The sequence below is a fragment of the Eschrichtius robustus genome, chromosome 12 (assembly GCF_028021215.1).
Source record: "Eschrichtius robustus isolate mEscRob2 chromosome 12, mEscRob2.pri, whole genome shotgun sequence".
NCBI classification, from domain to species: domain Eukaryota; kingdom Metazoa; phylum Chordata; class Mammalia; order Artiodactyla; family Eschrichtiidae; genus Eschrichtius; species Eschrichtius robustus.
The window spans coordinates 75,169,702-75,184,082 of NC_090835.1; the positions used below are offsets into that span (position 1 = coordinate 75,169,702).

The 14,381-nt window shown below is 51.5% G+C and overlaps 1 protein-coding gene across 3 annotated transcripts in view; it reads right to left on the reverse strand.

Annotated features, from left to right (window-relative positions):
- Positions 1 to 27: 27 nt before the first annotated feature.
- CCND3 (cyclin D3) overlaps positions 28 to 14,381 on the reverse strand; it is an 81,032-nt gene continuing 66,678 nt past the window's right edge. The window contains exons 1-5 of one of the 3 annotated variants that reach the window (XM_068556941.1): positions 6,998 to 7,340; positions 5,891 to 6,106; positions 2,457 to 2,616; positions 1,707 to 1,843; positions 28 to 1,245 (exon numbers count right to left, since the gene is read on the reverse strand). In XM_068556941.1, coding sequence (XP_068413042.1) covers positions 1,078 to 1,245; positions 1,707 to 1,843; positions 2,457 to 2,616; positions 5,891 to 6,106; positions 6,998 to 7,195 — 879 coding nt within the window. In that variant the 5' untranslated portion in view covers positions 7,196 to 7,340 and the 3' untranslated portion in view covers positions 28 to 1,077. Of the gene's footprint in view, positions 1,246 to 1,706; positions 1,844 to 2,456; positions 2,617 to 5,890; positions 6,107 to 6,997; positions 7,341 to 14,381 lie in introns of those variants that run through there. The other 2 variants (XM_068556939.1, XM_068556940.1) reach the window with 2 other exon arrangements.

The following is a 14,381-nucleotide window of genomic DNA, read 5'->3' on the forward strand; positions in this document are numbered from 1 at the left end:
CCATCCAATCCAAGAAGCCAAAGACAGTTTTATTTCAGAATCTTTATTAAGGTAGCATGATGGTCCTGGGCCACCAGCCTGGACCTTGTGGCCTCGGGAAAGACCTGTGTCAACAGGGCTTGCCTCCCTCTCCAGACAGGGGGCTTGGTCACCTCCAGGTCATCCCTGCTTCATCCCCCAGAGCCTTGCAGGATGGAGCAGAGGGCCAGAGGGAGAGGAGGGCGTGGCCCCACCCCAGGCTGTAGCAGCTCCTCGGCCACGGCCATGAAGATTCTCTAGCGGTAGGAGAGGGGAGGAATGCAGCAACCACCAGGGTCACCACCACTCAGGGTAGATGGGCCCCACCACACCCTCTTACAGCTGTACTCAAAGCAATTAATAAATTAAAACAACCTCTTCCTTCAGCACTGCCCCTCCACCCCCCAATCACACAGGAGAAGCTGAGCGGAAAGCAAAGCGAGGAGGTTGGTTCCTGCCCCCCGGACAGAGGCCAGGGCCCCTCCCTCTAGGAGCAGCTGAGAGCATGGATTATGCAGGGGCCTCCAAGTGCATTGAGAGGAGATGTCCACTCTTCCTTCTCACATGTGTCTAGAACATGTGAGGGTTCTTCAGAAAGACCCCAATCCAAATGCAGTAACTAGGGAATTCCCTGGCAGTCCAGTGGTTAGGACTCCGCGCTTTCACTGCCAAGGGCCCGGGTTCAACTTTGGCAGTTGAGAACACGAGAGCCCCAGAGATAAGGGGGCCCCCAAAAGGAATGCTGGTACATGTATTTTACAGACTTCAATTTCATCTCTGGCCAGCCTGGCCCACCCCCAGCTAGGACTGGGATGGAGCTGAGCTGGTCAGATGCAGGGAGAAGGAGGAGCCTGACTGGCCACCAGCCGCAGCTGGCCAGGCCCCTTAGTGCACACTGCAGGGATAGGTAGGACCCGACCCCTTCGGCTCGCGACAGGCAAGTAGGAAGGAGCCCCCTCGGGCTTCAGCTGTGGCATGGTTCGTTCCTGCAGGCAGGGAGGGGGGTGGCAGTGTCCCCTCCTCTGCTGTCGGTGGCCACTCGAGGGGGCCTCGCCAGGGCTACAGGTGGATGGCTGTGACATCTGTGGGAGTGCTGGTCTGGCTGGGCCCCTGGCTGCTGGAGCCCCTGGGGGCTTTGGGCGCTGGGCTGGGGGAGGTCTGGGTGGCTTCCCTGAGGCTCTCCCTGAGGGCAGCTTCAATCTGCTCCTGACAGGCCCGCAGGCAGTCCTGGGAACAAGGGGGAACCGTGAGGAAGGTCCACGTCCCTCCCCCCATAGCATGTGGCAGCAGGTGCTGGAGGACACCTCCCAGCACACAGGGAAGTCTGGGGAGGTTAGGCCACAGCCCAACCCCAGGAATCAGCTTTCAATTCTCAGAAACTGGCAAGAGGATGTGGCAAGAGGGTGTGAGAGCAGCCCAGCACCTGACACCAAATCCCCCACCCCCACTCCTGCACACCCTTTGTCAAGAAAAGGGTACCCAGGGACAGTGCCCTTCAGCCCGCCCAAGACACTTGCTCTTCTCCAGACCAAGGAAGGAGATAAAAGGCCACAGAAGCCCCAAAAGCAGGGCACTTGAAACCAGGAGTGGAGACCAGGGTGGGGGGGCGACAGCTCCCTCTGCTGGAGGCTCAGGGAATAGCGCTGCCTCGTGAACTGAGGCCACTTGCCCAGCTGCCCAGCACTCACCACTTCAGTGCCTGTGATCCCTGCCAGCAGCTCTGTGAGCTCATCCCCAGATGTGGAGCAGGCACCCAGGCCTTGCACTGCAGCTCCAATGCTTCCCGTGGCAATCATGGATGGCGGGTACATGGCAAAGGTGTAATCTTGGAAAGAAAGGGGGGACCATGAGGCAAGGGTGGTTTCAAGGATAACAACCAGCACGCACCTTCTATTACCCAGAAAGTGCCAGGCCGTATGAATAGAGCAGGGGTCTTCTTGAAAACCCCAGCAGCGAGTGGTGTCAGATAGCTGCAGGGGAGAAAGGCAGGAAAGGGGCTCGTTCCTGGAGAGGGTCAGGTCCAGGGTGGTCTGTAAGTGATCCTGGCCAGGGGCCAGGGAGTGAATGAGTCTCTTCCTGGTGTGGACACAAAATTAGGGTTAAGAGACCTGGTTTCTGCTCTCAACTTAGTCACTGTAAGACCCTGGGCAAGTCACTTCTCTCTAAGCTCTCAGTGACCCACCTACATACTTGGGGGGTGGGGGGGTGGTCTCTTGAGATCCCATACAGCTTTGCTGCTTTTCTGTATTGAGACTGGGGGCTCAGAGGGAATAGAATTTTCACAAATAAATTTTGAGAAGAAATTTAAGAAACCAGAAATCTGTTCAGGATTTCAGTTCAAGAAATCAGTTCAAGAAACCAGAATCTCCTGCTTACCGCTCACCCTTCCAAGTCTTCTGATTTCCCTGGCTTGGTAAAAATGTGTGTAGGACTCTTACCTGTAGCACAGAGGGCCAAAAAAGTCTGGGCGTGCTTCTTGACCAAGGCCTGTCGGTCACGGGGCAGAGAGAGCCGGTGCAGAATCAGGGCCAGGAAATCATGGGCAATCACGGCGGCCAGGTCCCACTTGAGCTTCCCCAGGACCAGCACCTCCCAGTCCTGGAGGTTGAGGAAGAGGGTAGGGTCAGTGGCTAAAGAAAGGAAGGGGAGGGACTAAAGCAGAGGTCTCACAGGGAGGGAAGCCCATCACACTTGAAGGTCAGGACCCCAGTTCTGCTTTTGAATTTAAGGACTGGCACCGTGGCAGGAAAGAGGTGGGGGCACTTGCTTTGAGCCCTATTGGTCACTTCCTAGATGCCAGAACTACATGCTTTATTTACATGAATTATCTCTTTTAATCCTGCTGGGTTATCTTTTGGGATCCAGTAATCCAGGCCTTCTCCTGACTTCCTGCAAGGCTCTGAGCACTTCTCCAGCCAGGGTTGAAAGAAAAGACTGCAGCAGCAGATACCACCACCAACACCATGAACTTGAGGCTCCTCTGGCATGAAGCAGAAAGAATCTCCATAATCCCAAGGATCTGTGAAAGGGGAGATCACTAGCCTGCCCCCAACTCAGCATCCCAGCCAAGTCCACACCTCTTGAAGCAACTGGGGTGAGCATGAGGCCACACCTCCTGTGACACAGCCACTGAGCCAACCCTGAGGTTCCTCAAAGTGGAGGTTGCCCAACCCAACCCACATCCCCTTGGTGGGACATTGGGGTGTGGGGCTGAGACAGAGCACCCCACTCCGCCTCTTTGGCTGGAACCCGTAGTGCCTAGTGCCATTTGAGTCTTAGGAAGAGAAGTGGAGGCCAAGCCAAACAGGATGGGTCCAGATGATCCCTGAGGGATCAAACCATCTCTCTGCCTGCCCTAGCCTCTATACCACTGCTAGGTCCTGGAGGGAGGCTGGGAGCCTCACCCCAATCCACTCTTCTGGGGTTCCCAGCCCTGGCCCCGTTTCTGAGTTGCACACATGAGGATTTCTTCATTGTTTTATCTCAGGAAGGAACTCATGGGTTTGACCCCTTACTGAGGTAGAAATGGCAACCCCATCCAACCTCTTTTAGGCCCCCCAGTCACAGCTGTCCCTCTCCTGGCCCCCACCTAGGTGTCATCCTCTTGAACCTCTCACAGAGCCCCACAGAAAACAGCCCGGCCTGGAGTGGGAAGAAGTTGGGCAGAGAAGCTAGCATTCTACTCCTGGTGCTTGTCCCAGTGGTCAAACTCCTAACTCAGAAGTGAACAGAGGGACTTGCCTGGTGGTGCAGTGGTTAAGAATCCGCCTGCCAATGCAGGGGACACGGGTTCGAGTCCGGGAAGATCCCACATGCCGCGGAGCAACTAAGCCCGTGCGCCACAACTACTGAGCCTGCGCTCTAGAGCCCGTGAGCCACAACTACTGAGCCCGTGTGCCTAGAGCCCGTGCTCCGCAACAAGAGAAGCCACCGCAATGAGAAGCCTGTACACCGCAAGGAAGAGTAACTCCTGCTCGCCACAACTAGAGAAAGCCCACATGCAGCAACGAAGACCCAATGCAGCCTAATTAATTAATTAATTAATTTTAAAAAAAGAAAAAAAACCTTTAGAAAAAAAAAAGTGAACAGAAAGCACCTAGCATCCAAGGAAACATCTAGAAGGCAACTTGGAGTGGGGCTTTCCCTGTGGGGAGGCATAGGGTCCTGCGTGAGCGAGGGCAGCCCCTGAGAACCTCAGCCCTCAGTTGGCCGAGAACACACCCCTGGCAGCTTCCATCACATCCCTAACCTCTTAGGCCACCTGAGTGCTAGAACATCCAAATTCTCCTCAGCCTCAGTGCAATGCTGAGGCAGGACCTTTCCTTCCTTCTCTGGGCCCCAGCCTTCTCTGTGGCACGAGGATTTGGACTGACTGGAGCTCTCTGAGGTCCCTTCCAACTCTGACCTTCTAGGAAGTCATCGATCGGCACACTCCACCCCCCAGCTCAGGCATGGGGAGGACTTTTGGCCTGTTCTGAAAAACTCTCCTCACGTAAAGGCACACACACCATACTAATCTTTTCACAGAAAGGAAGTCCCCTTCTACCTTCTAGCCTAAACCCCTCCAAAAACATCTTGCTCATTAGCCCTGAAAACCAGCTCCACCTTTAGACTTGCCAAAAACTACCAGATTCATCACAAAGAGCTGTGGGGCCTCCCGGATTCCCAACTCCGGCCTCCTACTCCCATCTCCGAGAGCTACTTGGCAGGAAGAGGAATCCTGTTCCTCGACAAGCAGCACTCGGGGGCCCCAGTACCCTGGCTTCTTGGCCAGCCAATCACAGCAGCCTGCACGCTGCCCTCCTCCCCGGGAGATGGGGCCCAGAGACTCCTCTCCGGGTCAAGAGAAGACTGGGCCGCTGTAGAGCAAGGTGGAGGAAGGTGCCAGCTCACCCCTCTCCCCCCACCCCCGCCCCTCGGGAGATGATCTGCATGCCCTAAATAACCTCTTCCAGATACAAGCAGCTCCCCCACCTCCTCTCCAGGGTCAGTGGGGAAAGAGAACTGGTGTCTCCCCTGTCCTGCCTCGGGAAGAGCCCAGCCCAAGTTCCCAGCAAGAGGCCCAGGGAGCCACTTCCCAAACCACAGGAGTGACAGCAGCTCCCCACAGTGTTATGAAAGACCTTGGTCAGAGTGGGTGGGCCAGGGGACAGGGCATCATTATCACATCGGAAGCAGCTGCAGCTCAGCCCCAGTCTGTGCCTCAGCTCTGGCCTTTGGCTAAAGAGGAAAAGAAGAGATGATTCCACAGGCCTGAAGCAGCTGCTCAAGTTTCCCAGAGTGAGGCTAGCGAATGGAGAATTAGGAAGGAGCTGTTTCTCCTGGGATATAAAAGGAAGGAAAGAAGGTGGGATGAAACTCCTTGGCCCTTCCTTACAGCAACCCTGGCTATAAACTGCTCTGGGAGGCTTTTCGATCACAAAGTCCATACACTGGGATACAGACTCAACCAGGGCGGCCCCCCTCCCCCACATGAAGCACATTCCACTCCCCCACTCCAGGGGGGGTGCGTAGGCATGTCCTGCTGCTGCCAATAAATAACTCATGGTGGCTGTGTAAACCCAGAGGCAAAGTACTAGTGAGTGTAGACATGCAGTTTGACTTGTTGCTATCTGGGGGAAAGACCAGGAAGGAGTGGCACCCGCTGGAGGTCAGGAGAAGGGGTTTGGTTCATGCTGGCAGCGCAAGCCTGGGCTGGGGGCTACCCTGACCATCACACCACACTGTCCCATCTCATCAAAAAAAAAAAAAAAAAAAAAAGCCTCTGCTACCCTCCCCAGGGACAGAAAGCTCTTGAGGGTCTTAGCTTTCCTTTTCCCGGTAAGTGAGAAGGCAGTGTGTGTTGGGGGGGTGGGGAGGATTATGCACGCACCCGCAGCTGGCGGGGAGAGACAGAGTGGTCGGTGTAGATGCACAGTTTTTCGATGGTCAGGGGCGTAGTCTCGCGCAGCTTGGAGGCCAGCAGCATGCAGACCGCACCCAGGAGCTGCAACTGCGCTTTGCGGGTGGGGACGCAGGACAGGTAGCGATCCAGGTAGTTCATGGCCAGGGGGAAGACTTCCTCCTCACAGCGCTGCTCCTCACACACCTGGGGGAGGGCGCACAGTCACTTCTGGGGCAGAGGCAAAGGAAACGCAGCAGCACTAAAGGAGGGGGGGGAGGTGCGCTGAAGGGAAGTGGAATAGGGAGCAAGAATCGGGAGGGGGTAGGTGTACTTACAGTGACAAGGACTAATACGCAGGATGCGCCTTCCCCAAGGTGTCGTCCCCCCTCCACTTCCTCTGCGGTGCCTCCTTCCCCCCGGGGGTGGGGGGAAGCGGGGTACGCCAGAGGCTCCCTCCCTTAAGGATTCCAAACTGAGACTGCCCCCCCCCACCAATACCGAGGCTGAGAGGGGACGGAAGAGTCCCCCACGGGAGCCAGAGAACTGGGACCTTAAACCCCATTACCGCCACCCAGTGCACACACCCAAAGGGAAGGGAGGAGACGCCAGCGGCTGCCTCCCGCACTTTTCATTTCCCTGACTGCCGGAACAGCGCGCCACCCCACCGCCTTCCCCGCCAGAACCCCGCGACACACAGGAACCGGCTCTGCGGCGGGGGCGGCCGAGCCCAGGGTTTTCCAGGCGCGGTCTCCCTAGAAGACCGGGCGGGGGAGCGAGGCGGGAGACGCTGAGAGAAGCCGGAGGGGAGAGAGTGGCCCTTGTCCCGCTTTCCCGGCCCGAAGAGAGGGTTACTTGGGGTGCCAAACAACTGGCAGTCAAAGTCAGGGTTGGAGAAGGGAAAGAAAGGGACACCAGGGAGGTAGCCGGGTAGGGTGCCCGAGTGAAAGGAGTGAAAGGCCAGGCCCCGGGGATCTGCGCCACAGAAACATCTTGCTGATTGTTGTTGGGACCAGGATGTCCCAACAGGGCGGCCCCGGGATGTCCGGAGCCGGGGACGCCGGGGTGGCGGGGGAGGGGAGACCCTCCGGGCGGTACCTCCAGCATCCAGTACGCCAGCATCTTCCGCATGTGCGGCTTGATCTCCCTCTGCACACACTGGAAGTAAGAGGCGCGGGGCACGTAGCGCTCTTCCAGGCGGAGCAAGCTCTGCAGGACACGCTGGTCCCCCAGCAGCCGCGGGTCCGGCCCGGCCCGGGGCGCGTGCCGGGTGCCCTCGCAGCACAGCAGCTCCATACTCGGGCAGCGCACGGGCAGGGCGGGAGTGCGGGCTCGCGAGCCAGAACGCAGGCGGCGGGCCGGAGAGCGCGGGGCGCGGGTCTAGTGCTGGCGCTGGCACTGCGCGGCGGAGCCTCAGCCCGCCCCCGCCGCCGCGCGCGCCGCTTCCCTGACAGGCGCCCCGCCCCTCGCGACCGAGTAGCAACCGTGGAATGCTCGGACGTCGCGACGTTCCAGGGGGCGGGGCCTCCGGCGCCCAGACGGAAAGGGCTGGCGGGCGCTCCCCCTCCCCCCGGGCGGCCGCATTGGTCCGCGGGGCGTGGGCCGGCCGGCTTCCGGGCGCTCCGGGTCCTTCTGACCATCCGGTGGAGAGAAGTTCTTTCGAGGTGGGCCTCTTCCCCACCTCCGAGCCCTCCCATTTTGCTTCTCTGACTCCAGTCGCCCAGGGAGAACTTTTCTCCAAAGTTTATCCATTCATTCGTCAAACCGTACCTCGCCCTTCGCTGCTTGCTCTAGGGAATATAAATAATAATAAAATAGCTAGTTCTTAGTGAAGAGTGTTCTAAGCACTTATATCTTCACGAAAAAGCTATGAGTTAAGTCATACTGATTCTGCAGTTGAGAAAACTGAAGTACAGTAACTATAATAATAGTTCGTCTACGGCAGAGCTAGGATTGGGAAGCTGACGATCTGGCTCTAGAATCTGTGCTCTACACCATTGCTACTTAAACTGATCCCCAGGCCAGCAACATCTTCATCGCCTGAGGGCTGGTTAGAAATGCAGACCCTCAGGCCCATCCCTGGCCTGCTGGATCAAAATCTGCATTTCAACAAGGTCCCTGGTGATTCCTGTGCATATTAAAGTGTGAGAAGAGATAGTCTAAATCGGCATATTTTAGAAATACAACAGGGCGGAAAGGCCATGGCTTCAAGGCCTCACCTTGTCATTTAAGTTGGCCGTGTGGCCTTGGACAAACCCTGAATTCGGCCTTAGTTTCTGTCTGAGGAAAACATGGGCAGAGAAACTAGCTCCTTTTTTTTTTTTAATCAATATATTATTTTTTTTTATCAGTTTCTTTTTTTAAAAATAAATTTATCTATTTTTGGCTGTGTTGGATCTTTGTTGCTGCGCACGGGGTTTCTCTAGTTGCAGTGAGAGGAGGCTGGCTTCTCACTGCGGTGGCTTCTCTTGTTGCGGAGCACAGGCTCTAGGCACGCGAGCTCAGTAGTTGTGGCTCGCGGGCTGAGTTGCTCCGCAGCATGTGGGATCTTCCTGGACCAGGGCTCGAACCTGTGTCCCCTGCATTGGCAGGTGGATCCTTAACAACTGCGCCACCATGGAAGTCCAAAACTAGTTCCTTTTTGGAGGAGTTTCTTGCTCAGACTCTATATAAAATCTTCCAGTTGCCATTTCTTCTACCTCCCAAACTTTGGGACTTTGCAGCTTGTCCAAAGCTGGATTCCACATGACCAGGAGGCAAACCACAAGCCTCCAGTAATGCTCCAAATGGGAGGAGGCCTTGGGGATCCCTGCCTCTCCTGGGGTCCTCCAAGGAGAGGAGACGCTAAGGAAGCGAGTTACTAGAGAAATGACACCCTATAGAAGAGGCAAGCTCTGCGTTAAGCATTTTCTCAATGAATTGTTCTTTTTTATATAATAATTTTTTGTTGTTTTCTTATCATGGAAATATTCATCTGCATTGTAGAAAACTTAGAAAATACTGATAAGTCACACAAAAAAGGAAATAATAATTACTCACAATTGCACCATCCAGATAACCCTTTAAAAAGTCAATGTTTATTTTTCTAAAATTATTCTCTGAATAAACACATATATTTTTTAAAATGAGATCATTCTGCAGTTTTGTAAGCTGTTTTTTTCACTAAAAAGTATACTGTCGGGCTTCCCTGGTGGCGCAGTGGTTGCGAATCTGCCTGCCAATGCAGGGGACACGGGTTCGAGCCCTGGTCTGGGAAGATCCCACATGCCGCGGAGCGACTGGGCCCGTGAGCCACAATTACTGAGCCTGCGCGTCTGGAGCCTGTGCTACGCAGCAAGAGAGGCCGCGATAGTGAGAGGCCCGCGCACCGCGATGAAGAGTGGCCCCCACTTGCCGCAACTGGAGAAAGCCCTGGCACAGAAACGAAGACCCAACACAGCCATAAATAAATAAATAAAATATTTAAAAAAAAAAAAAAAAAAAAAAGTATACTGTCAACACATTTTCCATCTCATTAAATATTCTACAACATATTTTTAATGACTTCCTAGTATGCCATTGAGTGAATATATCATAATGTATTTCACCAAACCTGTATAGTTGGCAATTTAGATAGTTTCTAGTTCTTCTCTATTAGAAATAATACTGTAAAATATTTTTGTGGTAATATCTTTGTGCACACTCATGATTATTTCTAGAAGTGAATTAATTTCTAGAAGTGGAATTTCTCAATCTGAGGTTATGAAACATTCTAAGGCTTTTGATACAGTTCTTATTACCAAATTTCCCTGCTGAAAGGCTGAACCAATCTAATGAACAAACATTAGATATCTACTTAAAAAAAAAAAAAAGCACCTCTACCAACTGGCGAAAAGAAAAGTGGTTTATTAGTAATCTGCATAAATTTTTTAATTCAACAGCTCTTGTTGTGTCAGCGTGAATGTGTGCTGTGTACCTTGTCTGATCTTGCAAGTCGTCTACTCTCTTCAAAAATACAAACAAGAAGTTCCTTTAGTTAACTAATCATTGCATTGCACTCTTTTGTTAAGGAGAACAGTGAATCTAAAATTATAAAGATTAGATATGAAGTTATGGGGAGGCAAAGATGTTGAAATGTAAAGGGCTTTTAGGGGGACTAAAAAATGTAGCTTTTGAAGTTAAGTACATAACCAGAAACCAGATCTGTCCTGAAGGAAAATGTTTCTTTACTTTCAGAATTATTGAGTAGGACTGTTAAGAAGATTGTGCATCTTTGATGAGACAGTAAATCACCAGTATTTTTTATTTTTTTCAGAAGTATATTATTATTTCCCCCCATTTTACAGAAAGGGAAACCTGTACTCAGAGTGGCTAAATAATTTGCCCAAGGTCACAAAGCTAATAAGTGGTAGAGGCATGATTCAACCTAGGGAGTCCGGCTGCAGAATTCATGCTCTTAACTACTTTATTCTACTGCCTCTTGTGCTCCTTTAGGAGTGCGAATAGACTTATTAGTTGTTGATTTACTGAGGAAGGGGAACACCTGCACCCTGGGGAAGGTGGCTCCTGGTGAGCAGGGCCTTTTGAAGGATACCTCTGCCTCGCCCCTGGCTGGGACTGCCATGCCCAGAGCAGAGTCGTCCTGGGCCTCCAGGCCAAGGTCAGCTACAAGCCGGCTGTCCTCCAAGGAGGCAGGTGAGCTCAACATAGCGCCAAGGCAGAAGAGTTTCTGGAGGGTTGGCTTATCTGCTTGGGAACTTCACCAAGCAGCTCCACCTCAAAGAAATAGGGGCTCCCCTTGTTTTTTTCATAAAAGAAGAAAAAAAAGCCAAAGCACTGACCAGGGCCAATATGGGGAGGAGTTTCTGCCCAGGTGCATTCAATTAGAAAAAGTTGCTCAATGAAATGGCAAATTAGAGGGGTGGGAATGGAATGTCACAGGCCAGATGAAAAGCCCCAAGGAGGAAGGATGCAATGCTTTCTTCCTCTTCTTCCTTCTCCCACTCCTCCTCCTCTTCAGCATTGAAATGTCCCCATTTGAGAACTGAGGGGGTGAACAAGGTGATGGGTGAGGCCCATCACCCCACAGGCTACATTCTGTAGCTGTTACCGTCAGACCCATTGAGATGGCAGGTAGAGGCAAGGCAGCATGGGTGGGGGGCTGGGGTAAGGCTGCGGGGTCAGGCTGCTTGTGTTCAAAGCCTGGCTCCACCGTTTCCTCTTTTGTCCAATGAAGATAATAATATTTCTACCCCGCAGAGGGGTTCTGAGGACTAACCAGGCAGAAAGCATCTTGCCTGTGCCTGGCCCATATGAGCATTCAAAGATGGTAGTTTTGCTGTTGTTGTTGTTCCCTCTCTCAAGGAGTACCCTTTCTCCTATGAACATACACCCGGAACCCCTCAGAGAAAAGCAAAATTTGAGGACCAGAAGCCCTCCTTCTGGAATGGCAGCTCCAGCAAACTTAGGTGATCCAGCTCACAGTGTGAAGTACATGGTCAGGGGGTTGGTGGTGAACACTGCAGGGCCCGGGGCCACACTGCTCTGTCACTCCACCCTCCCTGGCTGTGTGACTTTGGGCAAATTATACCACCTCCCTGTGCCTCAGTTTCCTTTTCTGAAAATGAGAATGATAGTAATGAAACCGTGCTTATGTTGCAGGGTTTTGTTGCTAAGCAAGGCTGCTCGGTTTTGCAACCCTGCTCTCTTGAGTGATTATTAACTTACAGGGGTCTCCCATACTTTTTTCTTTACTTACAATCCCCTAGTGGAATTAACTATCAGTAATACCACCCCTAAGAGTGGTTGGGAGGATGAAATGCACTCATTCGTGTCAAACACACAGAACAGTGCCTGGCATATGGTGAGCCATTAAAAAAAAAAAGTTCATCGTGATTGTGGAATTTACAGGCACAAATTTCTTCATCTATAGGGACTATTTATGATAATAAATGTAATATGATGGATGTGGAGGCACCTGGAAAATAAATGCCAGGGATTACTGTAGTGGTGGGAAAGATTTGGCAAATTCTTTGCTTCAGAAAGGATGAAGACAACAAGTGTTCTGGTTAATGAAACAATCCAGTATATGAAAAGCGGTCTGACATGCCTTTATCGGATTCCTAGTTTTCCGAGAACTGGAGAAACTTATATAAATACTATTTCCCCCCAAATTTTTACTTGGAAATATTTCAAAACTACAGGAAAGCTTCAAGAATAGCACAGTGACCACTAACACACCCTTCACCTAAATTCCTATATGTATTTTGCTGAACTATTTGAGACCTAATTACAGACATCATGACTCCTTACCCCTAAGTTTTTCAGCCTGTGTCTCCTAAGAATGCAACAGTCTCCCAGTAACCATGAAACAATGATCCCAATTAGAAATTGCATACTAATACAATACCACAAACAATCTACATACAAAGGTCCCCAGTTGTTCCAGTAATAGCCTTTCATAGCTTTTTGCTTTCTCAACCGGAGATCCATTCGAGGATCGTGTTTGCATTGTTACCTCTTTAATCTCCTTTACTCTAGAATAGTTCCTCACCCTTTTTTAAAAAAGTCTTTGATGGACTTCCCTGGTGGTCCAATGGTCAAGACTCTGTGCTTCCACTGCAGGGGACTCGGGTTTGATCCCTGATGAGGGAACTAAGATCCCACATGCCGTGCGGTGTGGCCAAAAAAAAAAAAAAAGTCTCTGATAACACTGGCATTTTGGAAAGCCAATTGTTTTAATTAAGCATTAAACCAAACTGAACAACATTTTTTTTTTTAGGATTCAGGAGACACTTCAGGGCTTACAGTAATCCAGGTCACTATTTTCAGCATTTGTTGTAAAATATTTCAGATCAGTAATCTCCAAAAGTGTTTGTTCATCCATTCCTCAGTAAAAACTGAGCATACTCTTCCAATGGATACAGAATACTTAATTTATAAACTATGTCCAAACCTGCTACTCTAACATATTATGTACATTATAGAACATATGAAGAAAATGTAAAGTGTAAGACAAAAATACATAGAATAGAATTTTTCACATTTTCTTCCCACTCTACAGTGGAATGTCTTACACCCAATGTTCGCCACTATTTGTCTATCCAGCTCCCAAGACAGGCTTCACTACTGATCAAGAAACTCTTTCCCACTGAGCCTGAATGGGCCTTAAAAATGTTAACACCGGGGACTTCCCTGGTGGTGAAGTGGTTAAGAATCCGCCTGCCAATGCAGGGGACACGGGTTCGAGCCCTGGTCCGGGAAGATCCCACATGCCGCGGAGCAACTAAGCCCGTGCGCCACAACGACTGAGCCTGTGCTTTAGAGCCTGCGAGCCACTACTGAGGCCGCGTGCTGCAACTACTGAAGCCGGCGCACCTAGAGCCCGTGTTCCACAACAAGAGAAGCCACCGCAATGAGAAGCCCATGCACCGCAACAAAGAGTAGCCCCCGCTGGACGCAGCCAGAGAAAACCCACGCGCAGCAACAAAGACCCAACGCAGCCAAAAATAAACAAACAAATTAATAAATTTATTTAAAAAAAAATGTTAACACCGGGACTTCCCTGGTGGCGCAGTGGTTAAGACTCAGCACTCCAATGCGTGGGGCTCAGGTTCGATCCCTGGCCGGGAACTAGATCCCACATGCGTGCCGCAACTAAGGAGCCCATGTGTCACAACTAAGGAGCCCACCTGCCGCGACTAAGACCCAGCGCAACCAAATAAATAAATAAATAATTTTAAAAATAATTTTTTAAAAATGTCAACACAGCACTCTGGACAGGGCTACCAAATCAGAGCGGGCACGTGAGTTGACCTGTCTTCTGTTTCTGTTTTACACAGGAGGGTGCCTTCTCGGCAACTCCACACGGATGTCCAATAGGCACCTTCAGACTCAACTTCTCCAAAACGGAGATCCTAAGCTTTCCCTCAACAAACCTGCTCCTCCCACCAGCTTCCCCATATCAGCACATGGCCACTCCATCCTTCCAACTGCTCAGGCCAAAACACTTGGTGTCATTCTTGACTCTGCTCTTTCAAATCCCACATCCATCCATCAGCAGAGCATGGAACATCTACTTTCAAAATATCTCCAGAATCCACCCTCTTTTCTTCTCTTCCTCTGCTACCTCCCTGGTCCAAATTCAATTCTTCTTTGTCCTGACTGGTCTCCCACATCCAACACATCACCCATTTCTGATTGGTTCTATGTCCAAAACACATCTCCAATCTTTACCTTTTCTCTATTTCTACTGCTACCACCCTGGCCTAAGCGGCATCATCTGTTGCTTGGATTGGGCTGGTGGCCTCCTGATGGGCGTCACTGGTCCACCCTTGCCCCATCCAGTCTAGTCTCAACCCCCCAGGGCTCTCCATTCACTCATGTGATTATCTCTCACTCACTCTGCTCTGGCCACACTGGTCTCCTTGTTACTCTTGGAACATACCAGGTGTACATGTCCCCTTTGTATTTGCTGTTCCATCTGCCTGCAATGTTCTGCCCC